The sequence below is a fragment of the Bos taurus genome, chromosome 6 (genome assembly GCF_002263795.3).
Source record: "Bos taurus isolate L1 Dominette 01449 registration number 42190680 breed Hereford chromosome 6, ARS-UCD2.0, whole genome shotgun sequence".
NCBI lineage: Eukaryota > Metazoa > Chordata > Mammalia > Artiodactyla > Bovidae > Bos > Bos taurus.
In genome coordinates, this window is record NC_037333.1 from 34,681,398 (window position 1) to 34,701,179 (window position 19,782).

At 35.2% G+C, this 19,782-nt stretch overlaps 1 protein-coding gene across 3 annotated transcripts in view; it reads right to left on the minus strand.

The window, feature by feature from the left end:
* MMRN1 (multimerin 1) overlaps window positions 1-19,782 on the minus strand; it is a 112,226-nt gene that overhangs the window by 26,301 nt on the left and 66,143 nt on the right. For 2 of the 3 annotated variants that reach the window (XM_015471559.3, XM_005207771.5), the window contains exons 7-8: window positions 14,394-14,546; window positions 11,964-13,112 (exon numbers count right to left, since the gene is read on the minus strand). In XM_015471559.3, coding sequence (XP_015327045.1) covers window positions 12,691-13,112; window positions 14,394-14,546 — 575 coding nt within the window. In that variant the 3' untranslated portion in view covers window positions 11,964-12,690. Of the gene's footprint in view, window positions 1-11,963; window positions 13,113-14,393; window positions 14,547-19,782 lie in introns of those variants that run through there. The other variant, NM_001102500.1, reaches the window with a different exon arrangement.

Below are 19,782 nucleotides of genomic sequence, written 5' to 3' on the forward strand. Positions count from 1 at the left end.
TAACCTTTTATTCAGAGTTAACATAGTTTCATAGATTTAATTGTTATATAGGCAGATTATGGGGAACATCAGTTATATGAGGGAGATTGTTTTCATAAACTTTAAATTTAACACTGACTATTTCACATTCTTGCATTTATAAATCATGTAATATGGCATCATTCTGTATGAAATAATTTTGACTACTTTCTTAGTGTGAAACATTTGTACACACCTAAAACTTGTGCGTATGGACATTTTATTCATATTTATTTTCGAGTTAAATGTTCAGTAAACAAATACTAAATAAATATTTACTATATGTGGCCACTGGGTTAGTCCTTGTGGATATTATAAACAAGAAAAAACAATATTAACTGTCTGTAAAATAGCTTTTATAAATATAAAAAATAAGTGAACATTAAACATTTTTGATTCTGGAATTTTTTAATAGTAGTTATGACTGAATGAAGAAACCAAATATGAGTGTTTCTTTGAATGAAAAGCAACACATATAGGGTTTCAGAAATCTTTTTCTGTTTTAAAATCTCATCCACTTGCAAAATAGGTTTGATTATTTAGAGAGGTCTATAAATTACCCTTTATTCAAAATGTCTATAGTTTTAATCATGCTATTTTAGTTGCAATAGATTGTAAATTTGCAATAAAATAACAAGAGGGGAGGTTGTAACAGATGTTCTGTCGGCATACATGATTTCATCTGAGATAATCAAGCATTCATCTTGCTTAATCTTCATCAATTGAAACATACAGATTTTCAATAATGTGAGCTCTGTATATTCAAAGGGCTTCTGATACTTAGGAAGAAATTATTTTTGACTAGGACTTTTTCTGTATAATGGCTAATTAAACCCAAGGGTTGCTTCATCTCCTATTACAAGTCAAATTGTTTTATTTAGTTGTATTTTTTTTTACTTGATTATAAAGGTGGCTATGTACAGACTTTTTTTTTTTGTAATTCATTCCATACGTTTATTTGCACAAGACAAACATTTCACCTAAATAAGTAAGGTGTTTCTTTGCACAAGATAAATATTTCACGTAAGTAAAATCTATGCTTAAACTAATTTCAATTTGTAAGTAATGATGTTAAATAATTTATTTTAAACATAATACTCAGATGGCAGTTTAATTGGTTTAGATAACTATAGAATCCTGTTGAACAGGATATTAATAGTAACATTTTCAAAAAGAAAATATAATTAGGCCTTCCTCAGGTCTATATGGGCTTCCCTGCTGTCTCAGACAGAAAAGAATCTGCTTGCAATGTGGGAAACACACTTTCCATCCCTTGGTCAGGAAGGGCCCCTGGAGAAAGGGAACGGCTACCCACTCCAGTATTCTGGCCTGGGAAATTCCATGGACAGAGCAGTCTAGTGGGCTACAGTCCACGGGGTTGCAAAAAGTCAGACACGACTGAGTGACACTTTAACTTTCAGGGTAATTACTACTTTTCTTTCAGGTCTATATACAGTGAAACTAAATTTCACTGAAAATTCAGTATTTCCTAGAAAGTGTTTTAGAGTATTCTTGGACTTTACAAAATATGGGGCAAAAAATAAAATAGGAAAGAGTTGGAAAATAAAATACTTTTCAGAATGTCTTTCCATTTATTCTGAAAAAAATTCTCAATTTAATCTGGATGATGTTATGAAATATTTCAGAAGGGAAAATCAGAATTATGTGCCTTTGATATTTCTTCTGAGATTTTACAAAGAACTTCCTCTCCAATACTCCACCTCTGTGATTATTTAGTTATATATTTGTTAATCAAATTCTCTTTTTCTAAAAAAGATGCAGGCAGAAATCAATGAAATTTTACTTTAGATGGAAATTTATTTCCTTTTACCTTTTAAGAAAACAGAGATTTGGGGAGAGAGAAAAATGCATATTATGATAAAGTATTTTATGATTAATATTTATACAGAACATACTTTATAGTAAGAGCAATCTGAATTAAATGCAGATTCATTTTAAAGCCACTACACTAATTAAAAAAAAAAAATCTGTAGCATTTTCTTTGCTTTTAGAGCTCAGAAAACATATAAACAGTTTAACTTCCTACACTTTTTTTTGCTAACTTCCTACACTTATCAGCAGCAATGCCATTGTAGAAACTTGGCAGTTCTTGGTATTACCAGAACATAAGCTTCATTTGTAGAAAACGTGACCAATTTACCTTTTGTTTTAAAGTGCAGACCCGCCTCATGGGACTTCAAATAATATGCTGAATAAACACACTGACAATCGTTTTATACTAGGAAATAATCTTAGAATTCCACTAAAAGAACATTTGTAGGAATGCTAACTTTTTCTCTTGTTAGACCCATTGCCAAGTTTTAAGAACAAAAAGGAAGAATATGAGGACACTATCATACAGAATTTTTGGAATGAGAAAATAATTCCTTTTCCCTTTACTTCCTATTTTGTGAAGCTGGTATTACATTACTCAAAATCAGTTCAGTTCAGTTTAGTTGCTCAGTTGTGTCCCGACTCTTTGCGACACCATGGACTGCAGCACACCAGGCCTCCCTGTCCATCACCAAATCCTGGAGTCTACTCAAACGCAGGTCCATTGAGTCAGTGATGCCATCCAACCATCTCATCCTCTGTCCTCCCCTTCTCCTCCCGCCTTCAATCTTTCCCAGCATCAGGGTCTTTTCCAATGAGTCAGTTCTTCGCATCAGGTGGCCAAAGTATTGGAGTTTCAGCTTCAGCATCAGTCCTTCCAATGAATATTCAGGACTGATTTCCTTTATATGGACTGGTTGGATCTCCTTGCTGTCCAAGGGACTCTCAAGAGTCTTCTCCAACACCACAGTTCAAAAGCATCAATTCTTTGGCGCTCAGCTTTCTTTATATTCCAACTCTGACATCCATACATGACTCAGAAAATAGCACTCCACAAAGTTCAAAGGACAGCATCAAAATTTTTCAAGACAAAGTTATTGGTTTCCTAAATGGCAGCTGGCGCAAGTAGATACAAATAGGTTGCAGGCTTTCTCTGTTGGGTTTTCCCTTTGAAAACAGTGCATGAAATACTGACCAGCTTAAACTGGTGTTGCCTCCTTATATAGTTGATTAATCAAACCTTGAGTTATTTTACATAGACAGCTCTGGGCGTATACTGGATAGGAACTCATATCTCCAGGATAACCCCAGAACCAAGGATCTTCTTCACTCTACAAACTCAAAGAATAGAAGCACTGCCAACAGATCCCTTTCAGGTCAGTTCAGTTCAGTCGGTCAGTCGTTTCCCAGTCTTTGCAACCCCATGGGTGGCAGCACACCCTTTAGGGATTAAGAATTCCTTCAATAAGGAAAATGTGGTTTCCAGCAGTACCGGGGTCCAGCCCCGGTTGGGACCAAGGATTCCCTTGGGAGGAGAGCATTGGCGAAAAGGACAGAAATAAAGAGACAGGGAAAGAATTTTGCAGTTGAGAAAATAGAGGAGAGAAAAGAGGCTGATATTCCTTGGTTTATGCAGAAAGCTAATAAAGCCCCAGCACGGGACTTGCTCTGTTCACATAGGCCGCAGGCGCCCTCTCAAATTGCGGAAGGTACCCCGCCTTAGGCACCTTCTCGAGTGGGTCTTAGAAGCCCAGGCAGGAAAGTGAACGCAGACAGCCCCTGCACTCCATGGAATCAGCCCGAAAAGGAAAAGGAAAGAGAAAGAACGACATGGGGAGACCAAGCTTTGGTGAGCAAGGCCCGCACTTTATTTTCCAAAGTAGTTTTTATACCTTAAGTTGTGCATAGAGGATAACGGGGGAAGGGGTAGAGTCATGCAAGGTCAGCAGTCCTTGATCCTTATCGAAGCCAGGCTTTCTTCCTGCAAACTTATCATATGCAAAAGTTTTAGGTGATTTACATCATCTTCTGGCCAGGAAGCCTGTTAACATTTTATGACCCTTTTCCTCAGAAAACTTATTTTTCTCTAAAGGTGATTATTCTGAAGTCGGCTGTCACCCTCCAAAAGCATTAGATAAAGTTGCATACCTATAGGGCAAAAGTGGTGGGCTATAACAAGAAAAGAATTAACTCAAGGGTCCAAGGCTACAAACATTAAAGCTACTACTTACATTTCTATACACCAACTATATCAATACACTCCCAGGGACACAGTAGGTAAGGGATATGAAAACTTGGCAGCAAGCATTAGCTCAACAAAGAAATCCTCAGCTAGTTCTATTTAACAATTTTAACTCTCTGAGAAGCTCTGCATTGTTAGAATATCTTAAGCTTCTCATGCCTCTTGTGGTTGGGAGGCTGTGAATCTGAACAAACTTGTCAGGCAAGCTAGAAAGTCATCAGAGGGGTTTGAATTGAAACACTCCTATTATGTCCAGGAGACTTATTAACTAGAGTTTTAAGTTGATTTTCTTACAGAGAAAGGTGGTCGGGGATAGCCCCCCGTTAATGTCAGAAGAGTTGGTGAAAGTCGTGAAATAGTAAAGCAGACAGATTCTGGTTTTGGGGTAAATGTTCAGGCAGGCCCAGAGGGGCACCCCTCGAGTTCTGGCTCGCCTTGCCCACCAGAACTCTTCCACATGGCCTTGTCATGGGTGGGGCCTCCCATGCTGACTCCCGGCACAGCACCATGAGTGGCTTCTATGTATTGATTTGAGACTAGCCAATCAGCTTCCAAGTTTGAGATTCCCCTAACCCCTAACTATTATCCTGAGGTCTGGAGCAGAAAGGCAGCTTTGAGCCCTATCTCCTTGCTGCTGCTGCTACTGCTGCTAAGTCACTCCAGTCGTGTCCGACTCTGTGCAACCCCAGAGACGACAGCCCACCAGGCTCCTCTGTCCCTGGGATTCTTCAGGCAAGAACACTGGAATGGGTTGCCATTTCCTTCTCCAATCTCCTTGCTGGTGGACCTCAAAATAAAGTTCTTTTCTTTTTTCAAATATTAGTGCCAGAGTATTTGTGTCTACATGTGAGGGCACTAAGCTCTTGCTGGGTAACAATGCCATCTGGGCTCAGAGGTAAGTTGATGAAAATGTACTATTATCTTGCAACTAAGACGGTTTTCAGTCCCCAGTGCTACATCACTCTGTGTCTGACCATAATCTATCTCTCAATACTAACCAGTTTGGCTCTTTAGTTATTACTTCTGCTCCCTCTCATCACTCTCCCCCTCTCAAGGGCACCATCCTCCTTCTACTCATCTTCCTTTTCCTCATTCTTACTTCTCTTTTGATCTTTCTTCTTTCTTTTGTCTCCATACATTTTCTGTCACATAGTTGCCAGAAAGAGGCAAGAGGGAAAGAAAATATTTAGGAGCTTTCTCTCTGTAGCTGATGTGTTTGATTTTACAGTTCTGGGGGAAAAAAAGATGTTACAATTTTTAAACTGTAGTGATATAAGGGCAGTGCGTAGCTTGTGTGATGTGTACTTCAAGAAGAGAACTGCAATTCAAATTCTGTATAATTACTTACTGGTAAGAGAAGTCATTCTTCCTGAGCTAGTAGCTATTTTGCCTTCTTCAAAATAGTCTCCTCACAAGGTCACTTGCCAAGATCATTTTCCACTGGCGTGAAGAATACAGTTGTTGGAGCAACTGCATCAGTGTATTAAGTATGTAGCTACGGCAAGTAAGTAGCGATTTGTTACAGCCCAGAATGAGATTATTTTAAGAAAATTCGATGTTTTCATCACAGGCCTAAAACCTGTGTCTAACAAAGATAACAGCCTTAGCCAAATGTAGATGTCACATATTAATTCTCTAATTAAACAAAAAAAAATCAGAACTAGTTTTCATATTGGTGATCACAAACTTGAATATTCAAATTATTTTTGTTCCATCAAATTAAGTAAAATGAGTTTTACTAGAAAACTTTCTAAATTAGTAAAATTTAATTAATAAACTTAAGACATTTAGTCCTATTCAGTTCCCAGTATGTTCTGTATACTTACTGATCTCAGTGATCTTCCACTAGTTGCGGTGCCAAGAACTTTATTGATGGGCAAATGGTACCAACCTCATGGAATTCTAAGATTCTTTACAGGCATCTTTGTCTGCCCATTTTTCAGAATACACTACACAATCAGTTTTCAGATACCAATACTGCTCCAGTAATATTTAAAATATATTTCTTAAGTATAAAAACAGGTTCCTTTGTGATACCCAAGAATGCCCTTAGGATATTTTGGTAGTGGTTGTTGATTATGATGATGCTGTTGTTTCTTTGTCAAATATGCCACATGGGATGAAAGAAACCAAAAAAATTATATAGAGAGATTCAGTAATGGTCTTTGTTCATTGCATGGGATAGAGTTCAGTTTGCTGTTAATATGGAGCTCTGTGAAAAGTTAAAACCCATGAATAACCTATCAGTTTGCTGACCATTTAAAGGAAATAGAATTAGTGTTTATGAAATAGAATCATGATTAAAAACCTTAACGACAAGCTTCAGAAAGGACAATGAAAGTAACATTAAAAAGACATGTAATCCCTGGAGAGTCTTTTAAATTTCATCTACAGAATAATTTCCACACTATTTAACTGCCTCCTCAGCAGGATTAAAGAGACCTAAACACATTCGTTAAACAGCAAATCTATTAATACAATGGTGGGATATGGAATCAGGTGCAGAAGGGGGTTAAAAAAGGGCTTGAGACTGTGGGAGGCATCTCTGTAGAATATTCTTTGTTAAGCACAAGGTGACTGTGACAAATAATGAAAATTAGTGCATATGAGTGTATCTAAAAAATTAGGATGAGAAAAGCACATGTTCTTGACATATATTGGATGTTTAAATATCAAGTATGTTTGTCAAAGTTTAATATTTTTCCTATCATATTATTCATCTAGCTATCTCAGATGATTTTTGGAAATGGTTAGGTAGTACAAAGGTATTTTTCTACATATGTGTTCTGGCAAATTATCATCCTTAATTCACAACTTTCATATAGATGAAGAAATAGATATGTGGTCCTCTTTATACAGATTATGCACAATTAAATGCTTTGGTGATGGTGACAGCAAAGATCAATGAAGGGCAGTAAGTTACCAAAACAATTTTAACACTATTTGTAATTTTAGAAACTCTCTGTAATTGTCTTTTTCCTGGTAAGAGGAATCTAGTCAGTCAGTTTCTTCTCTGCTGGCTAAGTAAGCAAAGTGGAGTAGTTTTTATAAGAATGCCTAACCCTCAGGTTGTGTCATGTATTTTCATGCTTAAGTATTTTCATGCTTAACTTGAGTGGACTTGATACAGTAGTTGTTTGATTTTAAAAGATAAGGAATTCAAGTCTTTTAATCCAAACTTTTGGATGTAGATTTAAATACACTGGAAAAAACACTGACTCCTAGACTGTGGTCTTATAGCATTTTAATTGTAATCTTCATTGGGCTTGCTATAAGTATTTATTTGAATATAATAGGAAATCAGTCCTGGGTGTTCTTTGGAAGGAATGATGCTAAAGCTGAAACTCCAGTTCTTTGGCCACCTCATGGGAAGAGTTGACTCATTGGAAAAGACTCTGATGCTGGGAGGGATTGGGGGCAGGAGGAGAAGGGGATGACAGAGGATGAGATGGCTGGATGGCATCACCAACTCAATGGACATGAGTTTGTTAAGTTTGAGTGAACTCTGGGAGTTGGTAATGGACAGGGAGGCCTGGTGTGCTGCAATTCATGTGGTCACAAAGAGTCGGACACGACTGAGGGACAGAACTGAACTGAACTGAATAGGAAATCATGTTACAACCCAAAATCTGCTATAGATTGATATTTTTAAAATATGCAAATAACATTTAAAAATATTCTAAATATTACTACATCTGACACTTGTTTTCTGGGAAATGTTTTGACCAAAATCTGGGTTTTGATATTTCATGAAGAAACCCATGAATAAAAATAATTTAAAAATCCTAAATTTGGACTTTTCCAGAGTTTGGGGTTGTTTAATTAACATGTCAGCCCAGAGAAAGGAACACTACGTTGTTTTATTGTTTTTTTCCCAAGCACAAACCCAATATAGCTGACTGAAGATTCTCACTGATCTCACAAATCAGTGAGAATCTGCCTTATAACACTTCTCGGCTCATTGATGAAGCACTGGGTTTGAAACCACTGGGGCAGCAAACATCTCTGCCTCTAACAGGGAAGATCAACCAGAGTAAACGTGCAATCTAGGAAGTGTGGGCTATCATTTCTGCTCTGAAGTGTTCCACACGTGCTTGCAAATATAGAGGATAGGCAAACAATTTTGAGAAAGGAGTATTTTATTGCATTAAAAAATTGCCCTTGAAAGCAAAGATTATTACTCAACTAGTTTCTAATGTGAAAAAATTGACAGTAATAAACTGTAGCAGTTATTTAAAAAAGTGCCAAGTTGTCAACCCATTTCCGTCAGACTTGGATGAAAAGTACATGATAAAAATCTTAAATTTTATGTATATAATACACATAATTTATATATATAGATAGGAGAGTATTTAGAAGTATTTAGACATATATTAGATAAATGAAAACCTGGATTTACATATGACCAAATGTATGTGTAATGTAAATATCTATATATAAATAATGTTTATATATAACTGAACTTCTACTAATTAGAAGTTCATTTAATTCAGTGAGTTTATATTTTGAAACAGATGAACAACATTAAAAAAAATCCCCTTTAAGAGCATTAATTAAATTAGTCAAGTGAAAATCAGTTTGGCTTATTTTTAGCATTTCTTGATGCACAAATGGAGAAGGAAATGGCAACCCACTCCAGTATTCCCATGAACAGAGGAGCCTGGTGGGCTACAGTCACAAAGAGTCACAAAGAGTTGGCATGGGGTCACAAAGAGTTGGATACAACTGAGAGACTGAGCACAGTGCCCTAATGATACTAGCCCATTCTTCCAAAATGAGCAGTTTGGTAAGATAGTAAGAAAGAACAATTTAGGCTCACTTGGCTTTGAATATGAAATTTCTTTATTCCTGGAGTGAGCCAAAAACAAGTAATGGAAGTTTGTCAGAGGTGTAGAAAATAGAGGGAGGTTGGTTATTCAGTTCAGTTCAGTCTCTCAGTCATGTCTGACTCTTTGTGACCCCATGGGCTGTAGCATGCCATCACCAACTCCTAGAGCTTGCTCAAACTCATGTCCATTGAGTCAGTGATGCCATCCAACCATCTCATCCTCTGTCGTCCCCTTCTCCCCCTGCCTTCAATCTTTCCCAGCATCAGGGTCTTTTCCAATGAGTCAGTTCTTCCCATCAGGTGGCCAAAGTATTGGAATTTCAGCTTTAGCATCAGTCCTTCCAATGAATATTCAGGACTGGTTTCCTTCAGGATTGACTGGATTGATCTTCTTGCAGTCCAAGGGACTCTCAAGGAGTCTTCTCCAACACCACACTTCAAAAGTATCAATTCTTCAATGCTCAGCTTTCTTTATAGTCCAACTCTCACATCCATACATGACTACTGGAAAAACCATAGCTTTGACTAGACAGACCTTTGTTGGCAGAATTGGTTATTAAATATACATTTTCCATTCTTATGGAGCTACTCATGATTTTGGTGAGAGTAAATCTCAGCATGACTCTGAATAATTTATTTCAAATGCATTATCTGTCTGTACTAATTTATTTGATATTTATTTTTATATTACTTTAATATATGACTTATCCTCCCTGTCACAGAGTGGGTATTTATTAAATAATTGATGAATGAATGGGTATGAAATTGTCATCACTAATTAGGGTCTGAGTATACTTTGGGAGTTTGCTAGGCAGGAAGGTCTGGTGAGAGAGAAGAGCTCTGGAATTCAATCTGCAAAATAATATCCATTAAAGTCTGTTGTGTACATAGGGAAAATCAAGAAAATCCCAGTGTTTTTTTTTTAATATATGGAAAAATTTGATCATGACAATTACAAATACATTGCAAGATGTCCTGCATAATATTGGATGGCTTTTAAAAAGATACACAAACAAATCCACAGAAACTTAGAAGTGGCTACAATGCCTTTTGGTAATTGGTGGCTATTTGTCATTTAATTGTGCATTTCTACAAATATGTGTAAAAATACAGGATAAAATTGGTAATTAAAACCCAAACACTAAAGCATTATTAATGCTAAATGTTCTAAATTATCTAATTACAAAATCAAAAATTAAATTGTGCGTGGCAATGACAAATATTGTCAAATGGCTCACTCCCTACTGTTCTTGCTATTACAGAAAAGGCAGTACATTGAAATCACTGGTATCTGTTGAAAAGTATAATTGGAAAACAAAAATTCTGTTTAATCTAAGAGTATTTGAAGTAATAAACATTTCAGATTGTGATGTTATTTTAGGCATGGACTAAAGAAATTATCAAAATTCTCCAAATACTTTTGAAAATAACACATTTACACATAAGAGGAGAAACTGTCAGCCATTCAGCCTTCATTTGTCAGCAACTGGCTTCCACTCTTCCTGGTGTACTGAGGCTGGGCTGTGAGGGCACAGCAATTTTGGCTCAACATGACACATTCCGCTGGGCAATGCACACTTCACACTTACCTGTAGGGCTGTCCAAGTTTCATTAGGCTGCAGGTTGAAATCTTCTACAGATTGGCATATAGTACGTGCCAATATCCTTTTTATTGATTGGCAGTCCTCTGCTGTGTGGATATATCTGCTTAACTGTTCATCTATTGCCAAACATGTGGGTGAAACCTAGTTTTTGGCTATTACATACAAAGTTACTGTGAACATTTGTATACAGCTCTTTGCTTGGACATGTGCATTCAAGTTTTAGAAAATTTGAAAAAAATATTAAGTTTCTGCTCTGAGGAAATAATATTTTCACATTTAAGATTGGCAGTATTTTTAAACACTGTAAGTTTTGATTAGTATGTCTTGGGGGTAATGAATACTCCTCGACATGAGTAAACTGGATAACAATCTTCTCAAGGGCCTTTTGATAGAACTTTTAGCAAAGTAGAAATATATGCTTATCTTTTTTTCTTGAAATTCTCACAACTTCCTGAACTGTTGTGAAACTTACCCACTTATGTGCCTCTGTTTCTCACCAGTGTAAAGAGAATAATACATGATACATATCTCATAAGGTTAGTTATTATTATAGTTAGTTATCTCAAAAGGTTAGTTAGTTATTCATAGGATTAAATAAGCATTAAATAAATTAGTTGATGAGGAATGTTTTCCATACCAAAAACTTTTACTTCTTTCTTAGAATGTCTTACAGGAATTTCTTCCTCAGAAATATCTTGTTAAATATATAAAGAATGTATGTTTAAGAGTGTTCACTACAATAATATTGTTATAATGAGACATTGGAGATAACCAAATCACTTCAAAGGGATTATTAAATCAATTATGGTACATCTGTAGGAGGTAAGATAGAGAAAGGATGCAAGTGGGTGCTAGATAAGAAGGTTCTAAATCCTACCTTAGTCCTTACTAGCTGTGAAACTTGGTTAATACCCACCTTTTAAAAATTTTGTAAGGAATCAATGAGATGTTACATATTAGTTGCATAGAAGAGAACCAGGGCACAGGAAGCATACCATAAATCCATAAAACATAATATCACCATGGAATATATGCACCTATTATAAAAATACAATCAGGTCTGTATGTGTTGCCATAGGATACTCAGTATAAAAAGGTGTTTTTAATTTTTCCCCTGTATATATTATATGGGCTTCCTTGGTGGCTCAGTGGTAAAGAATCTGCCTACTAGTTCAGGAGACCCAGTTCGATCTCTGGGTGAGAAAGATCCATTGGAGAAGGAAGTGGCTCCAGTATTCTTGCCTGAGAAATCCCATGGATAGAGGAGTCTGCTGGGCTGCAGTCCATGAAGTCATGAAGAGTTGAGCGTGACAGAGCACACACATAGTTATTGTATGATGAAAGAAAGATAAAATATCCACTTCTGTGTCTTTAGACTTGGGTGTAAATGTTCATGTGTTAACTATTTCTTTATTCTCTAATTATAGGAAGGAAAAAATAGTCTTTTAGAAAAATTTTATTGATGTATAGTTGGCTTACAATGTTGTGTTAGTTTGTGGTGTATAGCAATTGATTCGGTTACACACATATATATTGTTTTTCATATTCTTTTCCATTATGGCTTTTCACAGGATATTGAATATAGTTTAGGAAGGAAACAATAGTAAAGCATATTTCAAATTTCTAATTCAAGTTTAAAAATTTTCATTACAAGTGAAAATTTCAATATGTAAAATTTTAAAACAGAAAAGACTGAAAAATCAAAGTTAAAGGAAGACTTCTTTGTCTTTGAGTACTTTGAACATGTGAATTTAAGAAATATATGTTATATATTTATGTACACAAGGAATCACAAAAGTTAAATGTTCTGTTGAAAATATTACTGTGACTGGCAATATTGACTGATTCTCATTTTATAATATTCCTGTATATTGCAATGCCTTAACATGAAAGAACAAAAATAGGAATGGTTATGCTAAAAAACTAATTTTGTTTTCTATGCTACTAAACCTCTTAGGAGCAAAAATTCCTTCATATACGGGTTGTCTAAAAGATAATTAAATAATTTTGTGAAATAAACAAACTTAGAGCCTTACTCAGATTTTATAAAGAGGTTCGTTTTCATTCATGTTGAAAAACCAAAAACAGAGCAGATGTGCATGCAAAGATAAATAAAAACACTGGCTGCTTCTCAGTAAAGGTGACAGTCTGTCGTTCATGCTAATTTATGTACGGTATAATAAGTAACCACTAAATGTAGTGGCAGGGGGAAATTTGGCTGGGATTGTTCCTTTTACGAGGCGCAACCACACTTCCTGCCCATAATTTAATTCTAATAAGGCATCCCCAGTCAAAACCCTATCACAGTGTATTTCACTGTTACCATTTTCAGACTCAAATGTAAGCTTGTCTACTCCATCAACCACTAAGAATCCAGAGATATGAGCACTAACTGACTCAATGGTATACTTAAAAACATACACCCCAAGATAGGGGATTCTGAATTTTCCAGTTCTTGGCGTATATGAGGCTCCATAGTTGACATCCAAGTTATTAAATAAGATAGGACCAGGTGTAGTCATTCCATAAGTATGAGATGCAAAAAATGCCACCATTGGTGCATATCTGTAAGTTCCTTTTGAAAAATCTGTTAGTGGAAAAAAATGGAAAGAGTTGATTTTCATGTTTTGATCTTGTTTTGTTTATATCTTTATTCTTTATCTCAGTTATAAAAAGGGTTAATAGAAGTAAAATGGTTATTCATTGGACTTAACAAGGGCACGTGTGTCTGGATGCCTGCCTCTTTTCTTGCCTGAACTACCCAAAACTGCTTAGTCTCTCTGAGACTCAGTTTCTCCACTTAGATCATGGTAGAATGACAGTAACACTCAATATATCACTCACAAAAAGGCCTCAAAGATTAATTTGTGTGTGTCTTTGATCTCTCCAGAGATGAAGGGATTCAAAGCATTTTATGATTATTATGGTATGCCAGAATGTTTTAAAGCCCCTTGGATGAATTAAAGCTGACATGATGTAGAAACAATTTTTCCTGCATGTTGTCAAACAGTTTCTGGAGGCTAAAACGGAAACCCAAGGAAATCATATGCACTATAGAGAGGTAGACAAAAGCAATCTTCTATGTAATTAATGCCAAATGTACTTACAAAGGCTGAGATTTAAAAGCAGACTAAAAAATTCACTCTTTATTATGCAGCATATTATTAAGAAAAGCCTGATTTGAAACATATTTTTGCCATCATTTTAAAGAGAATATATATTAAGCACTGCACACATTTTGTTGTGTGAAAATCAAAAATGATACACTCTGGAAGTAAATCTATAGCAACCAATACTTATGTAAGTAAATGGACAAAAGGCATCTTGCCCTACTCACTATATTTTAGCATAGTCTAAAAGCCCTCAGCCAGTCAGAACAGTATTATGACCTTCATAGAAGACGGACTGCTATACACTTACTAAAGCTTTATTTAAGGGATCAGATTTGATATGAATCAAAGATGTATTCTTGTTTGAGGACAAAAAGTTTATATATATACATATATATACACTATGTATACATATATATTATATGGTGTATATATATATAATATATATTTTCTAAGAAAATATAATTTATATTTTCTTATGCAATATATATTTTATTTTAAGATGCACTAGAAAAAACAAGTTGGGGGATTTTTAATAAACTGCTTCTATTAAAGCAACATTGAAAATTTCAACTAGTGTATATGAATTAGTTTACCTGACAAAATCATGTATGTTATTCAGTGAATTTCAGAAGTAAAAGGAATTAATCCTCAAGTGAGTCCAGATTAAGCAGGTCTAAACATTCATTTGAAAACATTTCAAAAAATATATTTGTTTATGACACTGAGCAAATCCAAGGACACATGTACATTCTTACCTGGAGCTAAAGCGTTTTCTCCTGCCACCTTGACAGTACAGTTGTCACCAGTAAAAGGATGTCGGCAAGCACAGATAAAGCTAGTTCTTGCATTTATACATGTACCCCCATTCTGGCATGGGGATCTACTACAGTATGAATACTCCTCTGTTACTGAAAAAGAATTAAGACAAAAGAGGGTAAAAGTGACCTGTTTTTCTGTTGATGTCAAATTAGAGTTTGCAGCAGAATGGGAAAAACACTGAGTCAGAAATAGGAAAAATGCATTCCCAGGCCCAGATCACCCACCAATGCAGTCATGGGATTTCACGAAATCTCTGAACTCTCTGAGCTGCTTCTTCTGAAGCCCTTTCCTGCTTCTTGGAAGTGAGAATAATTCTATGATCCACTGCATTTATTTGTGATAAATATTAAGATTTTTGTCAACTGTAGAACTAATAGGCTATCTGGACACACAATTGAAACCAGTGTGTGATGAGGGTAATATTTCAAATCACAGAAGGAAAACAAAGTCTGTTCAATACATGGTGCTAAACTAACTGTATTTTCATAAAAATATAAATTTCATGTGCATAAAAATACTAAATGTGAAAAAATGATTACATTATAACCAAATAAACAGAATATCTTTGTTGTTTAGAAAGCTTTTTCAACACAAAACAAAACCCAGAAGCCATAAGAGAAAAATCCTGATGTTTGACCACCTAGACTCAAAACTCATTTGCAATGAAAGCCACATATTATGAAATTTCAAAGTGCTAGGTGAAGAGAAAATATTTTTTAACAGATACAACAATCTAATGACTAATATCTATAACAAAAAGTTCTGACTAATCCTCAGAAAAAAGAGTGTAACCCTGTAAAAATAGTGGCAAAGGCACAAGTAATATGAGCTGGGAAGTCAGTGAACAACTACAGTTCAAAACTTATTCAACCTCATTACTAATTAAGGAGTAACAAATTACCATCAACAACGTTTTATATCAGGTGGCAACATTTAAAAACAAAACAGTCATGCAGAAAATGAGCATTCTCCTATAATGTTGGTTAGACCTTATATTGTTGGAACCTTTGAATAGGACAATTTGACAGAATTAAAAATGTTCATTTGCTTTGAGCCAGAAATTTCTCCCAGCAGAATATATATTCCAGACACACTTGCACAAAGATAATGTTCAAGAAATTTCTTCATGATATCATTTGCACTAGTGAAAAATAGTAGGACCCCTAAATGACCACTGATAAAGGGACTTGTTCAGTGAATTATAGTATCTTTTCAGCAGAGCTTCCCTGTATCTCAGACGGTAAAGAATCTGCATGCAATGCAGGAGACCTGGGTTCCATCTATGGGTCGGAAAGATCCCCTGGAGAAGGGAATGGCAACCCACTCCAGTATTCTTGCCTGGAGAATCCCATGGACAGAGGAGCCTGATAGACTACAGTCTACAGAGTCACAAAGCATCAGACAGTACTAAGAGACTAACACTATTACTACCGCTCTCTTTTCAGCAAGGAATATTAGACAGCAGTAAAACAGTGGGATAAATCCCCAACATACTCAATTTGCTGAAGACAGTGTTTCAGTTCACTTATTAGATATAGAATAATTTCAGTTATTTAGAAAGCCTCAAGTTATAAATATGGTTATAAACGTAATACATAATGTGGAAAGAAAAGGTTGGAAGAATACATTACTGGATACAGTTACCACTATGGCTCCACCTTGTGGAAATAGTGTAAACTGTTTACAATTCACTCATTTCAAAACATGGTCATTGATTTTTAAATTTAAGGTTATTTGCTTTAACATTTATTTCAAGAGTGAGATCTATAAATATTTTAAATACATTCTATTTCATATTTAAATAATTCAAATTCACATAAAATGTGACCAAACTGCATGCCTGTGTAATTAGAATGAAAAAAAAATTTTTTTGAAGTCTAGTTGATTTACAGTGTTATGTTATTAGTTTCAGGTGTACAGCATGATGATTCAATATTTTCATAAACTATACTCCATTTAAAGTTATGATAAGATATTGGCTATATTCTCATTTTGAAAAAATATTTAATGGATACTTGTTAAGTACAGAACCTTGTAACAAACAACTAAAGATTGGTTGGCACTGATTTGTCAATTGAAGCTATTTCTATTTTATTATACAGTCAGCTACAAATCTACTTTTGTATATCATCTGATTTGTATTTTTTTAATTTATTACTAAAATATTTAAAAAATGGTTAGATACCTTTATAAGTTCCTGTACATATCTGTGTTCAGTGGGCAATTTGTCCTTGAATTAATAAAAATCAGCCTCTAAATAAAACATCATTTTCTTTTTCTTTTACATCTTTCCTTTCGATAGAATTACATAGATTCTTTTAATTGTTTGATGCTCTGAAGTTCCTGTTGAATTTGTCAGGCCTGCGTGTGTGCTTAGTCACTCAATTGTATCCAGCTCTTTGTGACCCCAGGATTGTAGCCCACCACGCTCCTCTGTCCATGGGATTTCCCAGGCAAGAATACTGGAATGGGATGCCATTTCCTTCTCCAGGGGATCTTGCTCACCCAGAGATCGAATTCATGTCCACGTTTTATAAAGGCTCATGTTGCCTTCTGCGTTCTGTGTCTTCTGCGTTGCAGGTGAATTCTTTACCCACTGAGTCATGTAATTGCACATTTGTTCCTACTTTCAATTAGAGTGTGAGCTTTTGTGAGGACAGGGCTCAGGGTTTCCACTTCTTAAACTTTGTGTCGCTACTGACTAGCACAGTGCTTGACATATAGAAGTACTAAACTGTCTTTTTAAAGACGAGTAAACAAATGGATGGAAGATTGAGTAGATGATCTCATCCTTTATCTAATGCTCTATTTCTTCTTCACTTTTTCTCAAAGGTCAGGTAGAGTTTGATTCTATGATGTTGTTGGCATGTTTTTCTAGAGACATGGAATTATTTCAAGCAAACTTTCCACAACTTCTATCTTGGGTAGAACTTCAAACTCCTTCCAGTCCATTTATTTTCTTTGATGAAGATCAGTACAATTAAGTTTGGCCAACTCAATATTCTCTCATTTTGTGCAAATAGCATGACTAATCTGTTAATATTCATTTCCCTGCTCTGAACAGAACTAAAATTCCTTTACCACTCTATTGGAATGTTTCATAAGTCTCAATTTGTTCTGGTCTTTGCTTTCTGAACCCTGATATGTGCTCAAGTTATACTTTTCTATTAATCCTATTTCCACATTTTATAAAGGCTCATGTTAAATTTGAACTGCTTGAAGAGTGCCTTACATTTTCAAAGCACTCTGTCTTTGCCAATATTTACCATTCTTTATTTTAATTGCTTGTTTAATGTCTGAACTCCATGAGAAGAGAGGTTGTGTTTAATTTACCCCTCTATCCACTTAATTTTTCTCAGTGCTCATTCAGCACTTATTCAATAGGCATTTGATGAATAATGAAGGGACACTTCATACTGATGTCTTCTACTTCTATTTTTGTTTATAGTACACCTGTCACCATACATGTTTCATATAATATTTTATTTTTATTTATTACTTATTTAAATTATTTTTATTTTTAATGCTTAGTTCTAGATTAGCATCAGGATTTTATTTTTTTTATTTCATCATTTACACAGTAACATTGTGCAGGACCGATAACTCTGATCCCTGCTGAGGTCAGAATGGAGTTTCTAACAGACTTGTGAGAGGACCTCTCAGTGCCTCTGGGCAACTTTTGTCATACACAGAGGGAAGCACTATATAAATCCACCAGTATCTGCTCTAGATACTGTGTTTACACAACATTATAATTTTTCTTTATCTTTCATCCTGATGCCAATGCTAACATGTTTTCACCCTCATACTAATGTATATATTAATTTTCAGTGCTATTCAGTTTCATCATTTATCAAAACCATATCTATCAAATAAGTCGTATCCTTTCATTGCTCTTAAAACGCTTCATGTGTCCCTTTCCAACAACTTCTAGAAATGTGAACAGTTGTTTATATTACATTTTCAGATTCATTGCCTGTTCATTAGTTTTGAACAGGCACTCATACTCTGTTCATTAGTTAGGGATGGATGGAAACATTGTTTTCAACCATCTTTACTACTTTTCCTTCAATTATCAGTTTTTATTTTGTTCTTTTAAATTCATGTCTATTGTTATTGATCTTGTTTGTGGGATAATTTTCTCAACAGTTCAAACATAATTTAAAGCTCTTTTAATCATATCAGCAATCTTTACCAAATAGATTAGCCCTGTCAGATGATTTACTCTAACACTTGTCATTTATATTTATCCTAAGTCACAACTCAGAAAATGAAATGTTTTTTACTCAACATTATCATCTGTTTTTGCTTTTTTCTTTAGAGTTATAATCTTCAATCAAAAGAATATTAAAAATGGCAAAGGTACTGAAATATGTTCAACAATGTTAGTCATTAGGAAAATGTAAAATAACATCACAATTAAATACAATAATATATTATTAAAATAGTAAAATAAACAATATTGGCAATGCCAAGTGCTGACAAGATTGTGGAGCAATTAGGATTCTCATACATTTTAATGGAAATGGCAAGTGGTTGACCAGTTCTTACAAAGTTAAAACTATATTTATTTTATAACTAAGTTATGGTGCTGCTATTGTTGCTGCTAAGTCACTTCAGTCGTGTCCGACTCTGTGCGACCCCATAGATGGCAGCCACCAGGCTCCCCCTTCCCTGGGATTCTCCAGGCAAGAACACTGGAGTGGGTTGCCATTTCCTTCTCCAATGCATGAAAGTGAAAAGTGAAAGTGAAGTTGCTCAGTCGTGTCCGACTCTTAGTGACCCCATGGACTGCAGCCTACCAGGCTCCTCCATCCATGGGATTTTCCAGGCAAAGTACTGGAGTGGGGTGCCATTGCCTTCTCCATAAATTATGCTACTGCTGCATAACTCAGGAGAAATGAAAACTATGCATGCACAAAAACCTGTATGTATGAATGTAAACCTGAATGTTTATAGCAGCTTTATTTATAATCACCCCAAACTGTAAACAGCCAAAACATCCTTCAATTGCTAAATGGGAAAACAAACTGTAGATCCATCCATACAATGAATCACACTACTTGGTGATGAAAAGGAAGACATGCAACAAAGTATCTCAAATATACCAGGTGAAAGAAGCCAGGCTCAAAAGCCTACATAGCATGAAAGATAAAGAAAAGTTATAATGTTGTGGTAGACATAGTATCTAGAACAGATACTGGTGGATTTGTATAATGTTTTACATGATTTAATGTAAAAGATACTCTGCAAAAGATAAAAGGGTAAGGGGAGAAAACATATTACTGTTGACAGTGACTTGGAGTAGAGGCAGATTTGATTAAA